The sequence below is a fragment of the Panthera pardus genome, unplaced genomic scaffold, assembly GCF_024362965.1.
Source record: "Panthera pardus isolate Hobbes unplaced genomic scaffold, ASM2436296v1 HiC_scaffold_20, whole genome shotgun sequence".
Classification (NCBI taxonomy): Eukaryota; Metazoa; Chordata; class Mammalia; order Carnivora; family Felidae; genus Panthera; species Panthera pardus.
The window spans coordinates 62,345,038-62,363,849 of record NW_026526766.1 but is presented as its reverse complement, the minus strand read 5'-3'; the positions used below and the strand labels follow the sequence as shown (position 1 = coordinate 62,363,849).

Sequence of the window (18,812 nt, the reverse complement as noted above, 5' to 3'; positions counted from 1 at the left end):
CTCAGAGAGAATGCATGCACAATATTTTAAAAGGTTTTACAAAAAGAACTATTTGACAATCATGGCTGCCCACTGTGGAAAACTATGAGAACAACAAAAACGTGATGCATGCATTCACCTCTAGGCCTATTTACTACCCTGCCTCCAAATAGAAGATTGTTCAATTCTTAAACCCTCCTTGGAAGATGTTTTCTGCAGAGTAGGAGCCTTTCTTCGTGGGTAACCCATTCCCATCCCCTGCATTTGAAACCCATTTATTTTGGTTTGTCCTCAATGCAAATGAAAACCACCCAGTTACCTTTCTCCAGATTATTCAATATGCACTATTTAAAGGTGTTCTTTGCTTTGATCTTTAATTCGAAGCTGAGTTGTATTTTTGCCCGGAAGACTCAATTAAGTTTCATTATCTCCATGTCCATTCTCCCACTCCTATACCTCATGCCCCTGGGGAAAAAATAACCATTGTCCTTTCTGCGAAAGAAAAACAAAAAGTGAAAGTCAAGAAAAATAATCCACCATATGCATATGGCCTGGGTTTCACCAAACTACTAGGAGTAAATTCAGGCTCCTCTGGACCCAAATCAATTATTTAGCCTCTTTCCAACCCCTCCACCCTCACAGACACTGTCATTCTAATGGAAGGAAGGAAGGAAGGAAGGAAGGAAGGAAGGAAGGAAGGAAGGAAGGAAGGAGGGGAATAAATAAATAAATAAGGGAGGGGGGAGGGAGATGTTTGAGCAGATTATCACTAGAAGATGATTTTTTAAGAATATGGAAGAATGACTAGTAAATTTTAAACAGCTTTACTCTCCAACACAGATTTGTCTGTAATGCTGCTGATGTTTAATATAAGAACATGTAGGAGTTCCAATAGAGAACATTTTGGTGCACCTTCCTTGCATCTACAACCTATGATCTATTTGGATATTTTCTCTCCTTTTAAAGAAAATTTAGTCCTATTTCTTTAAAGTAGAGAAGCATATGACTGTTTCCCTCTGAAATCTTTTCCGTTGCTTTGAAGTACAGCCAAACATATCCCATGCATAATCCTGTTAATTTATTTCTTCTCCTTATGGAAACATTCCAAATAAATGTGGCCACTTGAAAGGTGCTAATACAATTAAAATGACAAACTCATTTCAATGGATTTTATTTTACTTTAAAACAAGATATTTACATCACCAGTTGAGAATTTAAAGCTTATTTAGATAAAAGGCCTAATGAGACTCTAAGTTATGAATATTATTAGCCCTTAAGATTTTAAGGATAATTTGGCTGCTTTATAACATTATGCTGTAGACAAACTTCAGCCAGGAGTTGGACTCACAGCAAGAAATTGAACCAAACTCCCCAGACTGTGGTGCTCATTGTAGTTCTAAATCTAAGCTTAGGACAATATTTATTGTCTCTCCTATTTTAAAGTGAATTATATCAGGAAGGTTTGGAAACTAGCCAATGTTTGAGGGTAGGGAATTTCTGCTCTCACAAAGGTAATGGTCAGACTGATCAGAACAAATTGTTCTTGAGACGAAAGCCCAAGAATTGTTTGGAAAAATGGCTTAATTTAGAAGTCAGCCAACTTCTTTACCCACCCCTTCCTTCAAAGTCCGACTGCCCCGTATTTTCTCATAAAAATACACAATTTCACTTATCTGTACTTTATCTGACAACTGTGTTCCTCCAGCCCTCTCCTCCTCTGGGCTGGGTTCTATAATATCCTACCCTCCTATCCTCCACTTGGTTCTACCAAGGAGATGAGCACCTCAATTCAGTGTGTCCAAATTAGGGCTCCAAGGAGTAGTAACTACCTTCACTGGGCTGTTTAACTCTGCACATTAGGCCCCAAAAGCACAAACCAGGCTGTGTGGCTCCTAGCCCAGGAGCTCCAATCTCTCTGCTTCCAGTCTCCTTGCTATCTGCTCACCTGAGGAGAGGTCTTCCATTTCCACTGCTCCCTCTGGGTAAGCATGTGAGGCAGGCCTGTGGGCTTCACTACTAGCTGATACAATGAACTCTGTTTCTACTCCACAAACCTTGCTGCTCTCTCCCACTGCCACTCTAGAGCAGGCAGGGAGACAGGAGAGCCTATCTCCTGTCTTAGGTCTAAGCCTATTTTCCAACAGAATTTACCAGATGTTCTACATTTGGGAGATTTACTGGACCTCTGCCCAGCCAGTAATAAAGATGGTCTCCATTTTGCTGGCAGTTCTTATATAAACTCTATCAGCCAGAACCTTGGAGAAAAGAAAATGGGTTGCCATCAAACCTCATCTTCAAACCCCTAATACATTCGTGATGCCCTAACTCAGATCTAACACCACAGACACCAGGGAATTAGAACCAAAGTACCCACAATGAGATTGAGGCTCATGCCACAACCATGGCAGCTGATAGGAGTAGCTACATAAAACTGGGCAATTGGCCTTGGTCAGTGTACCAAGTTATAGCAGCTTTCACTGTAATGTCAGCTGCTTTGACACTGGAGTGTCAATCACAGCTCTAGCTGGAATCTTCAGGTGCCAAAAGATTGTAGAAAAAAAAAATATTCTAAGAATCAGGAGTAGCTTTTCTTTGTAGCATACAATGAGCAAGCAGAAATCTGGCCTTAAGCAGATACAGGTGGGAGAGAAACCATGTGTCCTTAAAACTAAAAGGCAATGCTACCTCTCAAGGACTTTGGAGTCCCAGTAGATAGGACAACATGCTTGCTAGAGCCAAGAAAGGATCCCTTCAAATCAGGCTTTTCTTCTTCAAGCATGGATGAGAACCATAATGGCTAGATTAGGCAGACCTCTAGTGTGGGAACTTATGGGCATGGCTCTCCTTTGGTATACAGGCTATGTCAAGGGACTAGCAACCAAGGCTATCAGAGCAGAGAGTAAAAGGAGCAGCAGGCGAATGGAGTCTTAGAATCCCTGGACAGAATATCATGTTTCCTATCTCAATGAATGGCATAGCTTGCCCAAGCTCTAGCTATCATTTGCTCTCCATCACAACCCACATCCAAGTTTATCCCATTCATAATTCTGTTGATAGTGTAGGTTAGGTGCTACTCTCCCATCTAGAAATATTCAAGGGCGCTAGAAACTTGTGTGTCTCTGCCTCTGGTATGCTAACAAGAGCATCCTTTCATAAACATAAATCATGCACTCCATGGCTTAAGATTGATCAGTGGGTCTCTAATGGCCTTTGACATAAAACCCAAAACACTTCACACAACCTCTCTAGCTGAATCTTGCTTTGAATTCTGTTATTTAGCTGACTCTTCATTAGTCTTCAAATGGCAACTGAAACATCTTCTCTAGCTTTCTCTGGCAGCTCCTCACCAGCTTGTTAGATGCTCTTCATCTATGCTCCCATCATTTTTTTTTTTTACATCTGTGGATCCTATCACAATAATGTTGGGTTACCTAGCTCCTCCACCCAGGGAAAAGCTCGGTAAGTGGAGGAACCATGTCTTTCATGATATCTAATGATAGCTGCTAGCACATGGGAGGCTCTCCAAGTGCTAGTGACCCAAAGATGAATAAAATACATCTCCTGCCCTTGAGAAGCATAGTCTAGCCTAGAAGGCAGTTACACAAATAAACTAGAACAAATTAACTAGAACAATGTAAGTGCTATGACAGATGTATCATCAAAATTCTATATAAGCAACTTCCATCCCTACAGTTCCATCATCTTATACATACCACTAGTCACACTGCTGAAATTTTGCTTGACTGTCTCCCAGAATGCTGTAAGCCCAAGATAAGGGTTGGGAAAGGGGAGGGGAAGGAGAGACACAGACTGTATCCTATTCATCTTTGAATCCTCAGTGCCTCACACAGAAGAAGCTGGCATATAAAGGTGCTGTATATATTGAATATACGGAGAAATTAATCATACCTTTCCTAGGGGGTGGGAGGTGACCAAAGCAAGCTAAAATGAGAAAATCGACACTATCATTGAACCTGAAAGTCATCTCCCAGAATGAAAGGAAGACAAATGACATGAGCAAAGGCATCAAGAGGCAGAGCCGGGGGGGGGGGGGGGGGGGGGGGGCGGGGAAACAAGCACAGCTGATTTTAGGAAGATGCCCAAAGTAAATTCAAAGCCTGAGTATATTCTGCCACTCCGCTCCATCCTCTCAGGGATCCTTGGATGTCCTAAGAGACTCACAGTGAAGAGATACTTACCCTAGGTCCCCTATTCACTTATGAAATACCCTGAAGAATTCTGACCTCACATCACATAACTCAGAGGTAGTCAGTCACAAGAATGGCACACAAAATTCAGCACTTTTCATTCACTACAGACCAGGTACTAGCATGCCCAAAATTCAAATAGAACTGAGACCATAGTTGTCATTCCCCAAAGTCTTGTCTCAAATATGCCAAAACAACTTATTTTGGTAATGTAAACTGTAACTTTTTTAGTAGGGTTCAATAAAAGGAGCTATAGAAAACATGTATCAAAAGAGAAAAAGGCCTAGTAATTTCACGTAATGGAACTGAACAGTTAACAATGATTCTGTGAAATTATTTTATGTAACATAACCCATGCTCTTTAGCTGGTGGAGTGACAGTGAACTTCAGGCTTTGCTCTAAACCAAACCCTTAAATGTGCATCAATGGCAAAGAATGAAGTCAAAATGAAAATACTGTATTCCGGTTTATATTTTTAATTTATGAAAACTTGTTGAAGGAAGTTCACACACACACCAATACACTCTCTAAATTTCCATGCTCCTGATCACTATTTCACATTTGGCCTGTTTTTTAACGAATAAGCCAGAACCAGACCACCATAAACTCTTAGGGGAAAGCCCCTAAATCTATCATGCATATAAGACAGAGCTGTACTTACAAGGCTCCATGGCCTCAGTGTCTATAGATGTTGCATGTTTCTGCCTCATAAAAGGAAAAAAAAAAGGATAAATCCCACTCATGGTTTTATTGAATACATTATTTAGAATCTAACATGTATAATTTCAAAAACACAGAAGAATGGGGCACCTGGGTGCCTCAGCTGGCTAAGTGTCTGGCTCCTGATCTCAGCTCATCATTATCTGGTGGTTCGCAAGTTCAAGCCCCGCATCGGGCTCTGCGCTGATGGTGCGGAGCCTGCTTGGGATTCTGTTCTTCTCTCTGCTCCCTGCTTGTGCTCTCTCTCTCTCTCAAGACAAATCAACATTAAAAAAAATTTTTTTTAACACACAGAAGAGTAAAATAAACAGAAAATCTATTTTGTGTTGTCTGAAACTTTTGAAATAAGGAATGTTGACTAGAATACTCTGCATTAAATGGCAGTGTGTGATTTTGCAGCCTATAAAAAATGACATTCTTGGGGCGCCTGGGTGGCTCAGTTGGTTGAGCGTCTGACTCTTGGTTTCAGCTCAGGTCATGATCTCGCGGTTCGTGAGTTTGAGCCCCACATCGGGCTCTGCTCTGACAGCATGGAGCCTGCCTGGGATTCTCTCCCTCTCTCTCTGCCCCTCCTCTGCTGTCTCTCAAAATAAACAAACTTAAAAAAAATGTTTTTTTAAATGACATTCTTTACATTAATAAAACATGGTGAAAAGAGAAAAAATTAGGAATGTGGAATTGAGAAATACCCTAAATATGGTGGAAAATGTCAAGAGACATAAGCGACATGGAGGGGAAAATCCTAGTACCAAGAAAGCAGTATAAGATTTCAATGAACCTCTGGCAACATAAAATTGTGTTTCTAGCATTGTACAAAGTCTACCATGATGAACAGCCTATCAGATTATAATGCCTTCCACATCAAAATTCAAATGTATCTATATGGGAAATGTTCCATAATGTCAGGTCTGGTTATACAATGGGTCAGTAAGCAATCCTTACAAAAATTCCTTGACAGCAATATTTGCAGAAAAATATTTTAGCCCAATTGATATTTATTCTGTGTAGGACTAGAAAAAAACAAAGAGATTCTAACTTTCTATATTCATCTTAACTTAGAAACATATCTATTATAAGAAGGCTTACTGTATCAGGGGTGCCTGGGTGGCTTGGTTGGTTGAGCGTCCAACTTTGGCTCAGATCACGGATCTCACAGTTCATAAGATTGAGCCCCACATTGGGCTCTCTGGTCAGCACAGAGCCCACTTCAAATCCTCTGACTCCCTCTCCCGTCTGTCCTCCCCTGCCCCCCTCATGCTCTCTCTCTTAAAAATAAACATTAAAAAAAATAAATAAAAGTGTTACTATATCAAATTCATGCCATATTATTTGTCTTCGTTATTAGTAAAAATATTTACAAATAGGATACCAACATCAAACTCTGTAATAGTATCTTTTTAAAATTCAACTTTATTATGGCTTTAAGGAAATATAGGCATCTAAGCTCTTTCTAAACTATAACATTTTTTAAATTATTATTTTCAAAGAATGTTGTAAACACTTTAGTTTTCAATATAAAAAGATACTTGAGATGAACAATTCATGATTTTATATAATCATACAGAGTGAAGAGGAAATGATATTGAATCAAACTCCCAAACCCAAATATCTGGGTAACATAGTCAAATACTTTAAAGCTGATGTGTGTGTGTGTGTGTGTGTGTGTGTGTGTGTGTGTGTGTACATTTATAACAATTTTTAACTACCATAGGAGCATCCAAAATCGATCTGAAAGCTGCTTGTCTAAACTTTTCAAATTCAACAATTTCATCATTTCTTCCTCATTAAAAACCAGAAGATTTAAACAGCAGAAGTGCAGGACCAGTATAACCATTCCTCTCGATAGCAATAATATCTACTTTGGGATTGGCTAAATCTAAGGCTAATGGTTAAATGGAATCTGGAATCCTCCCAAACCAGCTATGATGAATTCCTATGAACACTGTTTTGGACAGACAGCCCCTGAGGGGTTCACTCTGGAAACCAGAAACACGAGGTCATTTCCAAATCCACTGCATCAGGGAAGAATTTGGAAAAACCTCTTGAAGACACAGCCATAGTTTTATGCTTCATGCTGCTCAAAGATAGCTCTAGTCTACCATAGATTTAAATAAAAAGAAAATTAGGAAAGGTATTTCCAGGGGCGCCTGGGTGCCTCAGTCGGTTAAGCTTCCGACTTCAGCTCAAGTCATGATCTCACAGTTCATGAGTTCAAGCCCCACGTTGGGCTCTGTACTGACAGCTCAGAGCCTGGAGCCTACTTCAGATTCTGTGTCTCCCTCTCTCTCTCCGCCCCTCCCCCACTCATGCTCTGTCTCTCTCCCTCTCAAAAATAAATAAACATTAAAAAAAGGAGTTTCCAGGAAACATTTTAAGACCCTACTGAAACCCAAGGTCTGATTTTAGTCTTTGACGAAAAGATGTCACTCAAACATTTATTTTTCATTTCTGATTCTGTGAAAAGGCTTCTGAAGACCAACTTTAGCTTCCGTCCAACCTAGGTCCTCAATGCTTAGAGCTCAAGTCTTTTTCATAAGGTGTAATTATTTCAATTCTGTTCCTAAGGAACCAGTGGGGTTTGTTTTCTATGGATGTGCTCCCTGTTCCCCCAGAATGTGTCACATTTCCTCTGATCTTCACACAACAGTCCTCTGAGATAGGATAGACAAACTCTCTCCATTTTACTAATGACTTGCCAAATAACTTGCTGTAAGCAAAGCTAAAATGCCAGAACCAAATGCTCAAGTCCAGAACTTCATTTTTTATGCAAAAACATCAAAAAGAGGTATGACTACTAATTTACTAATGACTCTATTTGAACATATGGATGATATAATCCACACATGGGTTATTCCCCTTGGAGCTTAGCCACAACATCAATCTAGGCCAAAATTGAGAGTTTACTTGCAAATGATGGCCACAAATTTACCTTCATTTGTTTTAGACACCAAATACCTAATTGGCCCTCACTAGGAGACTACTTTTCTGCTGGGCAATAGAAAGGAACTTAAAAATCCACAGCTGCCATGAGAATGACATAAAAGGGAAAGTTGTTAGCCCAGGGGAGAAAAAAAGAATTCCCAAGGAAGTTATAAGGAAATGTATACAATACTCGTGTTATTTTTAAGATTTTAAACATCAGAAATGAATCCAGCTATATCACTCATGTTTTCCCATAAATAAATGTAAATGACTTCACTATTTTATAAATTTAAATGACTATACTATCGATGTGACTATGCTATTAAACTAGAACCTTGTGATTAAAGACTTTTATACCTATAATATACTTAGTTCTTCTTCATGATTACTGCTTTAAATCTAACAAAAGAGATTCATCATCTTCCACTTTCACCTGGGGTTTAAAAGTAACTTTTAAAGCCTCAGGGGTTGAGACTTCCCCTCCTTCTGTGGGAGGATATACAGCCCTGGCCTCCTCACGGTCTGTTTCACTGAGCTCATCAGTGTAGAGCTCAGTGATGGGGCCCAGAGACTCGCTCCTGGCAATGATGTCCACACCCATCTCCCTGACCTCTTCTGCATCTTCAGCCACAGTTTGGTCTTTAGCTTTCCGAAGGCTACGCATCTTAAAAGCTTCCTTTGAGGGAGCTGCGTTAGAAATGGATTTCTTAAACCTTTCCCCTGACTGTTTCAGCCTCTCTCCTGACTGCCTTAACCTTTCTCCCGACTGCCTTAGCCTTTCTCTCCTCTCCGGGGTCACTATTCTAGTTCTAATTCTGTTCACTTTCTTGTCAAAATTCTGCCGTGTCTTCTGCATGTTTTCTTTGGAAAATGCCTTTTTGATATTATCAATGCGCTCCTTGCCTGACTTTCTAAGTCTGGCAGATCTGCTTTCTTCAACATAATACTCTTCATCCGAAGACAGATCTATTGGAGGGTCAAAGACATCGTCTTCAGCCTCTTGATTCTCAGTTAGGTTTCTGTCTTTAACAATAGACAGGGATGTCGGACACCGAATCTCCTCCTGAAGGAGAGAAAAAGAAAGCATGTTAGACATCAGCTCTTTTACCTTCTGGCCATGCCTTTTCAATCTCCTCCATGGGCTGTTCACCTTCTGCCTGCTCCTTAACTATTAATATTTCTCAGGGTTTCTCTCTCTGTGTCCTGTTTTGCTTTATCTCCCAAGTTCAATCAGAGCAAACTGATCCACTCTTCTGTATTCAGATCCAATTGTAAGCAAACTCACAAATATTTTATCTTCACCTCTCCTCTTCTCCTAAGGTGAAGATGCAATTCTAAATGATAGACTTCACCTGGATGTAACAGGGACACACCTCAAACTTAACATGTCCAAAAATTAAGGTCAACCCAGCATCCTCTCCACATCTTCTTTTCCTGGGTTTCTCAGCACCAGCGCCCATCCAGGTGCCACCCAAATAGAAATCTGAGAATTTTCAACCCCAGTATTTCCCCTCCTTGTCATCCCATGTCCAACAGGTCACCAAGCACTCTCAATAACACTGCTTAGTAACTCCTGTCCCCTCCTCCTTCCTCCTTACCACTACCAATGTCCTAATTCAGGCCCCTGTCACCTCAGACCTGAGTTTGTACAATAATATGTCTACCTCCAAAGCATCACCTAAGTATTTCCCAGGAAATATTTCTAAAGCATAGCTCTTATCACATCCTTTCTCTACTTTAAAACTTTTGGGAACTCATAAATACTCAAAGGAGAGAGTTTAGTTCTTTAGTATGATCAGAAGGCTCTTCAGTTTCAGCTAAACCTACTTTCCAGTCCAGCAACACACAACCACTCTCTACTCCTCAAACACAGTGTTTTCATCCCTCCATGCCTGTTTGTATCTTTCTTTTTCACTATTCTTTTTTTTTTTTTTTTTGCTCACTTTAATCCCTTTCACCTCTTTTCAGCTCTGTCAACAAAATCTTCAAGAATCAATTAAAAAGTCCCCAACTTTCCTCAAGAAGCTAATTCTTTCTCCAGTTTACACCAGAATGACATGTGCATACCTCTACTTATTAATACCACTAATACCACTGTTTGAATGAATTGGAACTCTGCTCATTTATATGCTGAGGCCTTCACTAAATAATAGGTTCGATGAAAGCAGAGATGTGTCTTATTTATGTTTTATGCCCAGTATCTATCAGAGAGCCTTGTGCATAGTAGTTATACTCAATAAATAACTATTCAATCAAAAAGGGCACAGACCTTCATTCAACAAATAGTTTCTAAGCACCTACCATGCACCAGTCAATGTTCTAGGAACTGAGAAACTCCTGTGGAGAAAGCAGAGTAAAAGAGCTTATATTCTTGTAGGGAGAGAAATAAACAAGTTAAATATATAGTCTGTTGGATGGTGGTAAATGCTAAAGTGAAAAATAAGGTAGGGAAGGGAGATATACAGTGACTGAGGAGGATGCTTGGAAAGGCTTCACTGATAAGATGACATTCTAGCCTAGACCTGAAGGTAATGCATATATCTGAGAGGAAAACCAAAACAGCAAGAAGGCAGCATGGCAGGAGCAGACAGATCAAGCGGCAAAAGAGGAAAGGGGGTAAGAGAGGTAGCGAGAGGGCCAGCTTATGTAGGGGTTCTATATCTAATAATAAGGACCATGGCTCTTATTCTGAGTCTAATAGGAAGCCTTTTAAAAAGTTTTGAGAACAGCAACATGATTTGACCCATGCTGTAAGAGGATTGCTCTACTGAAAACAGGCTCTAGGGGGCGAGATAAGAAGCAAGGAGACTAGTTGGAGACCACTGAGGTAAGGCAGGTGAGAGATGAATGAGGGTGTTGGCAGAGGCGGTGGTAAGAAGCAGTCTGATTCCAGATCTACTGGGAAGGTAGATGCTGACAGGACTTACTGCTAGATTTGGATGTGGAGTGTTAGTGTCAAGGATGATTTTCAAGCACAAGGTTAGATTTCCCATTAACTGACATGGGGAAGAAAGCAGGTGGAAGAAACTGGAGGGGAAAGATGAGATCTGAGATGTCAAGTAGGCAGCTGAGTATACAAACTTGGAATTCAGGAAACAGGTCTGGACTGGAGATAGATATAAATTTTGGAGTCATTAATGTCAAGAATTAAAAATCATGAGACCAGATGGAGGAGACTATTAAGAGACTGACTGAATGGGACAACACTTAATGTTATTCTAACTCCTTGGGGCCAAGGTACATTTCAGAATTCAGAACATTTCAGATTTGAGGAAAATAACTTTTATATTACATCTCCAGTCAGATCTTGTGAAGAAACAATTTTGTGACATGAATATGAATGAATGTTCACTATAAGATGCAATAAAGAGTATAAACAGGGGCACCCTGGGTGGTTCAGTCAATTAAGCATCCAACTCTTGATTTCAGCTCAGGTCATGATCTCACAGTTTTGGGGATAGAACCCTGCATCAGGCTCTGTGCTGACAGTGTGGCACCTGCTTGGGATTCCTTCTCCCTCTCTCTGCCCCTCCCCCACTCATGCACACACTCTCTCTCTAAATAAATAAATAAATAATCTTAAAAAAAAAAAAAAGGAAAAGAAAGAGTAGGGGGCGCTTGGGTGTCTCCGTCAGTTAAGCATCCGACTTCGGCTCAGGTCATGATCTCATGGTTCATGGGTTCAAACCCCACGTCGGGCTCTGTGCTGACAGCTCAGAGCCTGGAGCCTGCTTCAGATTCTGTGTTTCCCTCTGTCTCTGCCCCTCCCCTGCTCATACTCTGTCTCTCTCTCTCTCAAAAATAAATAAACATCCGAAGAGGAGGAGGAGGAGGAGAGGAGGAGAGGAGGAGGAGGAGGAGGAGGAGGAGGAGGAGGAGGAGGAAGAAGAAGAAGAAGAAGAAGAAGAAGAAGAAGAAGAAGAAGAAGAAGAAGAAGAAGAAAAGGAAAGAAAAGAGTGTATAAACAGCCTTGTGCTATTTCAGGTCAGGTTTTGCCACCAAATGGGTTCAGGTCAACCCTAGGTAGCAAGCTACCCAGTATGTTATGAGAAAATTTTAATTTTTAGAAATTTTTGGATTTTGGATTTCTAATATAGATTTCGAAACTGTAGAAGGAAAAGATGAGAAAGAACCAAAAAAGGAGAAGTATCAGCTATTGAGGCAGGAAGAAATCCAAGAGAGTAGCACCCTCAGAAGCCAAGGGAAAACAAGTTTCAAGATGAGAGGGAGGGACCAACTATGTCATATGTGTCAAAGGATAAGGATGAAGATTGGGTTTGGGAACATAGCAGACACTGGGGACCCTTGAGAACCAGCCCAGAAACACAGCTGCTAAAGAATCCCAACTTACTATTTAGGGATTATTTCCAAAACTAAACAGGCAAGACTTTAAGGATCATGACACTCTTAAGGGAATCCATGAGTTAAAATTTCTATTTTGAATTTCCAGTATAATGCCTTTGCATATATCATTTTCTTAATGTTTACTATTTTTTGAGAGAGAGAGAGAGTACAAAGAGATGAGGGGCACACACACACACACACACACACACACACACACACACAGAGAAAGAGAGAGCACGAATGGGGGAAGGGTAGAGAAAGAGAGAAACACAGAATCCAAAGCAGGCTCCAGGCTCTGGAGCTGTCAGTACAGAGCCTGACACGGGGTTCTAGAAACCACTAGATCATGACCTGAGCCAAAGTTAGACACTTAACCAATTGAGTCACATAGGCACCCCTCATGAGTTACAATTTCTAAAAGAAACTGTGCTCCTACTTGAGATCTAAATTAAATCTGTTCAATAAGGGCCACCTGGGTGGCTCAGTTGGTTGAGCATCTGACTTCGGCTCAAGTCACGATCTCGAGGTTCGTGGGTCCGAGCCCCATGTTGGGCTCTGTGCTAACAGCTCAGAACCTGGGGCCTGCTTCGCATTCTGTGTCTCCCTCTCTCTACCTCTCCCCCACTCACACTGTCTCTCTCTCTCTCAAAAATAAATAAACATAAAAACATTTTTTTAATCTGTTCAATAAAATAAATTAAATTAATATGTAAGAAACAGGTTTATTTCAAAAACCTATCAGCCTGATAGTCAAGAAGGTCCTTGGAACCTGATTTCTTTGGATACTTGCTTAAAATTAAATTCTTTGGCTACAGGATTGGAGAGTCTATCTAGCAGCTTTGAAAAAAAAGAAGAAAAGGCAGGTGGGCGTGTCATAGCTCTCAGATGAATCAGTGAAAGCAGCAAAATTATTCCTCTCCTTTCCTGACACCTGCTACAGGGAGTAGCTTCAACAACACCAAGTGGGTTGGTATGGCCTGAGAAGGTATAATTAGAATAGGAAGGAGCCAAAGAATAATTACTGCTTAGTAGGGGGAAAAACCCTCACAGTCTTGCTGTGAAGGAATCAGATATAGCTTAACTCAGGAATCACATACCCTTCTCTTCAATGCACAAATTATACAAAATCAGGCTTAAAAAACAAAACAGAGGTAGAGTAGGAGAAAGTACTTGTTACACGGATCTATTTGTTGCAATTCCTATGAGTCAGAGATACCATGAGTTAATGATGAATACGCTGTAATAATAATTAAAGATTACAGGCTGGGTTACGGTTGATTTCCAAATAATTATTGTATCTCTTTTTATGTAAAAGACCAGGTAAAACGGTGATTTTTGTAACAAAACGAGTACTATGATGAGAGTAAAGTGGGCCCTATCAAAGTAACATAGCCAGGGGACTTCCGAATACACAGAAGTCTGGGATTTGTCACTAGGGAATAACCAAATATCTCATTTGGTAACTGCAGACATGTGGTTTGTAAGCAAAATTGTTAAAAGAGATGGTAAGACTGCTGGCTTTCATGAGAAGGTCATCAAAGTGGACGTATGTTAAGGAGAAATGATAATTAATGAAAACTAGCAGATAGTTTTTTAAATGCAAATGTCCAGGATTAGGTGAAAGCTCAGCCATACACAACTGTGGGAAATAAAATGCCAATAAAGATTGCCACCAAGGGGCGCCTGGGTGGCTCAGTCGGTTGAGCGTCCAACTTCAGCTCAGGTCATTATCTTGCAGTGCGTGAGCTCGAGCCCCGCATCGGGCTTGCTGCTGTCAGCACACAGCCCACTTCGGCTCCTCTGTCCGCGCCTCTCTCTGCCCCCTCCCCCACTCACACTCTCTCTCAAAAATAAATAAATAGAACATTAAAAAAAAAAAAAAAAAAAGATTGCCACCAAAAGATGTAACTAGGGAAAACTTTTTGAGGAAAAACCCAAATGGAAATGAAAGTATACTACAGCTGAATTACTCCAGCTTTAAGTTCATTTTGGAAGGACAGGTGATCTCAAAGTAACCACTTAGACGTATTAACTATGAGAATGAAGTGTAGAAACTAATTTTAACTGAGAATAACCATGTGAATACTATATAGTGTTCTAACAGCTAAAGAATCATCAAATCCATTCTTAATTGCCTTTATCTTTTCTCTAGAAGCTCTGCCATCATAAAAGAGCAACTGCTTACTGACAAACCATTGCTGACCCTGAGCAACTTAATTTCATAGAAGCTTCACAACATTATATCTTACAAGGAATAAGATCTGACTTAAATTAGTGCCTCTCAGTTGTTTTTTACATACTAATCTTTGACTTGTTCAAATAGCTATAGGAGTTCAAAGAGAAAAAAATAGCAAGCGCCAGGTAATAAATAGGTGAATAAAGAAAATAATCTTAACTATAAAAAAAAAAATAGGTCAACAGACCAACTGACAAAAGTTCAATTAGAAATTTTCAGAAACTTCTTTCCTCTAGCTTTTGTAGATCTTGATTGGTACATGGCCCACTCTCCATAAAGGTTCTCAGGAGAAATGCTAGATGCCAAGAATGCTGCCGGGCATGCCCCATGCAAGTGAAGGGTGCAACACAACCCCTTCCTGCTGATGCCCTTGGAAGGTGAACTGAAAAATGGATCCTACATTCTCTAGTACCAAATCTAGATCCCTATTACATGCATTAACACTAGGACTGGTCTCTTCTTAAATAAAACACGTTCTTAAAAACAGATCCAAAATACTACTCTTTCATGCCAGTGTAACTGTATCAGTCAATAGAGTGCTATGGAGAACTGCCTAATGTGTAAAGAATGCTGTGGAGAGTTGTGGCCCACATCCTTAGTGTCTTACAAATATCTGCCTACATACATAATCCAACTGTGTTCTTATTTCATTTTGGTTTTGCTCTTCTAGGGTTTTTTCCTATGCATAGGGATAGCCATCTATTTTTAAAATACACTGCGATAACACTGTATATTATATATACACTGATGAACATCCCTACACACATTCCTGATTTTATGCTTAGAAAAATTCTTTGACGTAAAATTTTGGTGCCCGAAGGTTTGTGAAGGTTCGTAATAACATACTACCAAAACTTCCCTCCAGAAATGTTGTACCAGTTAATACTCCTAACCAGCAAAATATGAAAGTACCCTTAAACTCTGGGTATATGTTTTAATAACTGAAAATATTTAAATGGGTGAAAATGGAATTCTTCTCATTTGTCTTTTGTGAACAGTCTGATAATGACTCTCAGTTTTCCTACCACAGGACGAGAGTTCAACTTTTTCCTTTTGATTTGTAAGAGTTAAAAAACATATTATAAATATTATGCATCTTGCCATGGATGTGTTCCTATTTCAAAAAATATGAGTGCCAAGTGCAGAGTAATGTAAGAACTTAGCGCAATACACAATGCCACACAAAAACTACTATATTAAATAGGCTAAGTCAAAAGACTATAAGCATTTATAAGCAATTACTTATATAATTGACTCCTATGCTTGTAAAACTGTAACAAAACTATATTATAAGAAACATAAAAACAACTGCCTGATTGTTAATAACAGTAATAGTTTTGCTTATTGTAATTATTTTACATATTCTCACATGTAAAAATTCCAACAGAGAAACAACATTCTGAAAAGTTTACATTTTACTGTTTAGGACTTTCCAGGGTCTCCATAGAAGAGGGAAAACCACATTGTGGGATTACTATCCTCCATTTCTCTTTTTAGGTGTTTTAAACCACAGGCTTCTTAGATCTCTTCTAGAACTAACACTCTCAATGTATGAAAGGGCATCATGCTGATATGGCAAATATGCTGGAGGAGTCTTACCAATATTAAGTTTCAAAGGCAAGAAATAGCCTCAGCTCTGATCCACAGTTCATATTACACAAAATGGTTGAGAAGCTCAAAATACTGATAGGATAGTACATTAGTCAACACAGTAATGGCTTTATCCTGAGATTCTTGCTGATACAGAATGCCACTCCGTGAATAAATACAATAGTAATGACGAGATGCTGGAAACTTCTGATAGGACTGGTTGGCAATTCAAGGATGTTAAGATTTTTCAGTAATCAAGCAAAACACAAGTGGCAATCTTACCTGGAATATTACCACACGGAATTTGTTTTTCTTCATTATTTCCTCTTGCTTGGATTCAACTTTTCTCACGTGAGTTTGCTGCCTCTCCACCCGGGCCTTCACATCTTTAATGTGAGCACTGACTTTTCGAGTTTTCTCAAACAACTTGTTAATGACGTAGCCTGTATTGCTGTGTGACTGTGAAAGCTTCAACAGGTCAATCTGGACAGATTTTATGGCATTTTCCATTTCCCTGTGTCTCTCCTCTAGTCTCTTCTGGCTTGCCTGCACACTGTCCACGATGGTGGCTACTTTGTCCAGCACAGTCACAATGGTAAGAGCAGCGTCTTGGTCTTCATCTTCTGTAACACTTGACAGGCGATTCTGATGGGTTTTATCAGCATTTGAAGCAGACCCATTATGTTCCATTTTACTTATTTTTCAGTGAAAGATGTCCCACCACAATCAATTCTGGCACTAAGAGCAAAAAGTTAGCTTGATAACAGGCAACAGGGTTGTATAAAGGGTTGGAAACCCCACCCCTGGAGACTGGTCAAGTATTTATAACTACAAATACCCACACGTGACTGTTCTGCAATATGAATCCTTGCAGAGCACTGGGTACTGTTCCAAACATGCTTGGTGACTGACTAATGGACTCAAATAAGACTGTGTGGAGAGAAGAGGACAGTTTAAAAAAAAAAAAAAGTTCCCTGAAGCCACCATGTTACTAATATTAAGCCTAGAAACCAAATGATCAAAAAAGCAAACACTAAATATTGGGGGAAGCTTTTGCCTTTAAATAATTTGAAGCAGTATTTGAAAAAGCAAAGGGGAATTCTGAACTGAAATCTTTTTGTACTTACTTCACACATTAAATGTACCGATTTATCAATATCAAAGAATGTAGTAAAATAAACACACCAAAACAGAGGCCATATAGTGAAAACATTATATTATAACATGCTTTTCCAAACCAAATATTAAAATTAATATTTAATTTTTAACATATTCTTAAATTCTACATGCATACTTCTGATTATCTAAACTACATGTTAAACAGCTGAATACATTCTACTCACACTTCAGATCTTTAAACACCAACAATCTATTAATATAACTATTACTACAGGACAAATTTGGATAGAGGTCTTAGATAATTTTTAAGCTCACTTTAAGAGCACCCATCATTAACAATCATTTTTGCATTTTATTCACAAACACTGATACAATTTATTTATGTTAAAACAAGTATTTTTTAAAAAAGGAATGTGTATTAAAGTAGTTTAACTGATAGAGAAGGCTTTATTCCAATCTGTTTGTTAAACAGACCATTTTCACAATACCTAAACCTACTTTTCAGTGATCTGTTCCATCTTGGCTACCAGATATCTTTCCGAATTATCAGAATTATTTTTTCAAAGAGAGGAATAATCAAATTCCAATCCATACAGCTTATAAATATTTTACATCTAACACACAGCTCTACAGTTCATGCGATAGGCAGGGTCTAAAAAATCAGTTACTAAATCTCAAAAAACATTTAAATGTCTATTTAAACACAGTGTCTTCTAGATTTTTTATCTTTTTTTGTAAGAAAAGTAATCTGTAAACATCTTTACCTTTAGTTCATGCTTGGTCATTTGTTGTGGTCACTGTGGAAGAAGTGGGTATGACTTTGTAACCATTTGTGAAGTGGTCCATCTTTGCAAAAATATTACATTCCATGGGTAAAGAACAAGTCTTAGAATTACCATGTGGTATAAATTTGTGAAATCAATTTCTGTATTTAAAAACATAAAACAAAGACTACGAAACAGTCCAAAACTGTTGTAGCTGAATATTCTAAATACGAGCCAACAGTACTACACTAAAAATGTCCAAAAATAAGGCCTCTGAAATAAATATTTCCATTCTTTAAAAAAAGACATAATAAATGTACATCACATGGTCAGTGTACATATAAAAGTCATCAGTTTAAACCATTCTGGATGACGTATCTGAAGTAAAATGACCTAGGTTTTGCTTCTGTCGCCGTCCTCTGTTGTTTTTAGGGCATTTTCTGTTGAATTAAAAAAATAAAGAAAAGAAAAAGGTCATTTTGTTTAAGATATTTCAAATGTTTCCAAAGTAATACACATTTCACACATAAAGCCTTAATGAGAAACAGGATGCTGTTTGATGCAAGACAAGCTGAGGACCAACGTGTCAGACTGCTATCTTCCCTACACAGCTGGGGACTAGAGGTTAGGTACAGAATGCAGGTGTAAGCACAAGCAAAGCTCACTCCTGGGTCTCTACTGCTGCAGATGCACTTCCCCGCCCTTCTTCTGGCCTGACAACTCCCTAGCTGCGGTGACCAGTAACATATAAACCTAGGATAGTAGAAAGGATCCTGATCCATGTACTTCCTCTGAGCATTATGACACACCCAAAGTGACAAGAACAGCTTGGACGAGGGAGTAATCGGGAAGAAGTGTGCTTATTAACCTCAGATATGAATAGACAGGAAATGCTTAGCGATTTTAGACAAGGACTCGAAAGAAGTTTCT

The 18,812-nt window shown here is 39.2% G+C and overlaps 2 protein-coding genes across 4 annotated transcripts in view; both read right to left on the bottom strand.

Annotated features, from left to right (window-relative positions):
* Window positions 1-6,297: 6,297 nt before the first annotated feature.
* Window positions 6,298-17,996, bottom strand: CAVIN4 (caveolae associated protein 4). 2 transcript variants are annotated; one of them, XM_019454338.2, is made up of 3 exons: window positions 17,883-17,996; window positions 16,282-16,737; window positions 6,298-8,892 (listed from the first exon to the last, which is right to left on the bottom strand). In XM_019454338.2, exons 2-3 carry the CDS (start codon window positions 16,687-16,689, stop codon window positions 8,215-8,217), a joined length of 1,086 nt encoding a protein of 361 aa, XP_019309883.1. In that variant the 5' UTR covers window positions 16,690-16,737; window positions 17,883-17,996; the 3' UTR covers window positions 6,298-8,214. The 2 variants fall into 2 exon arrangements, with proteins under 2 accessions (XP_019309883.1, XP_053764110.1); XM_053908135.1 differs by lacking the exon at window positions 17,883-17,996 and having other exon boundaries at window positions 16,282-16,928.
* The window catches only part of TMEFF1 (transmembrane protein with EGF like and two follistatin like domains 1), an 80,817-nt gene continuing 79,203 nt past the window's right edge, over window positions 17,199-18,812 (bottom strand). For both annotated transcript variants that reach the window (XM_019454336.2, XM_019454337.2), the window contains exon 10: window positions 17,199-18,322. In XM_019454336.2, the coding sequence (XP_019309881.1) occupies window positions 18,238-18,322 (85 nt within the window). In that variant the 3' untranslated portion in view covers window positions 17,199-18,237. The remainder of the gene's footprint in view (window positions 18,323-18,812) is intronic.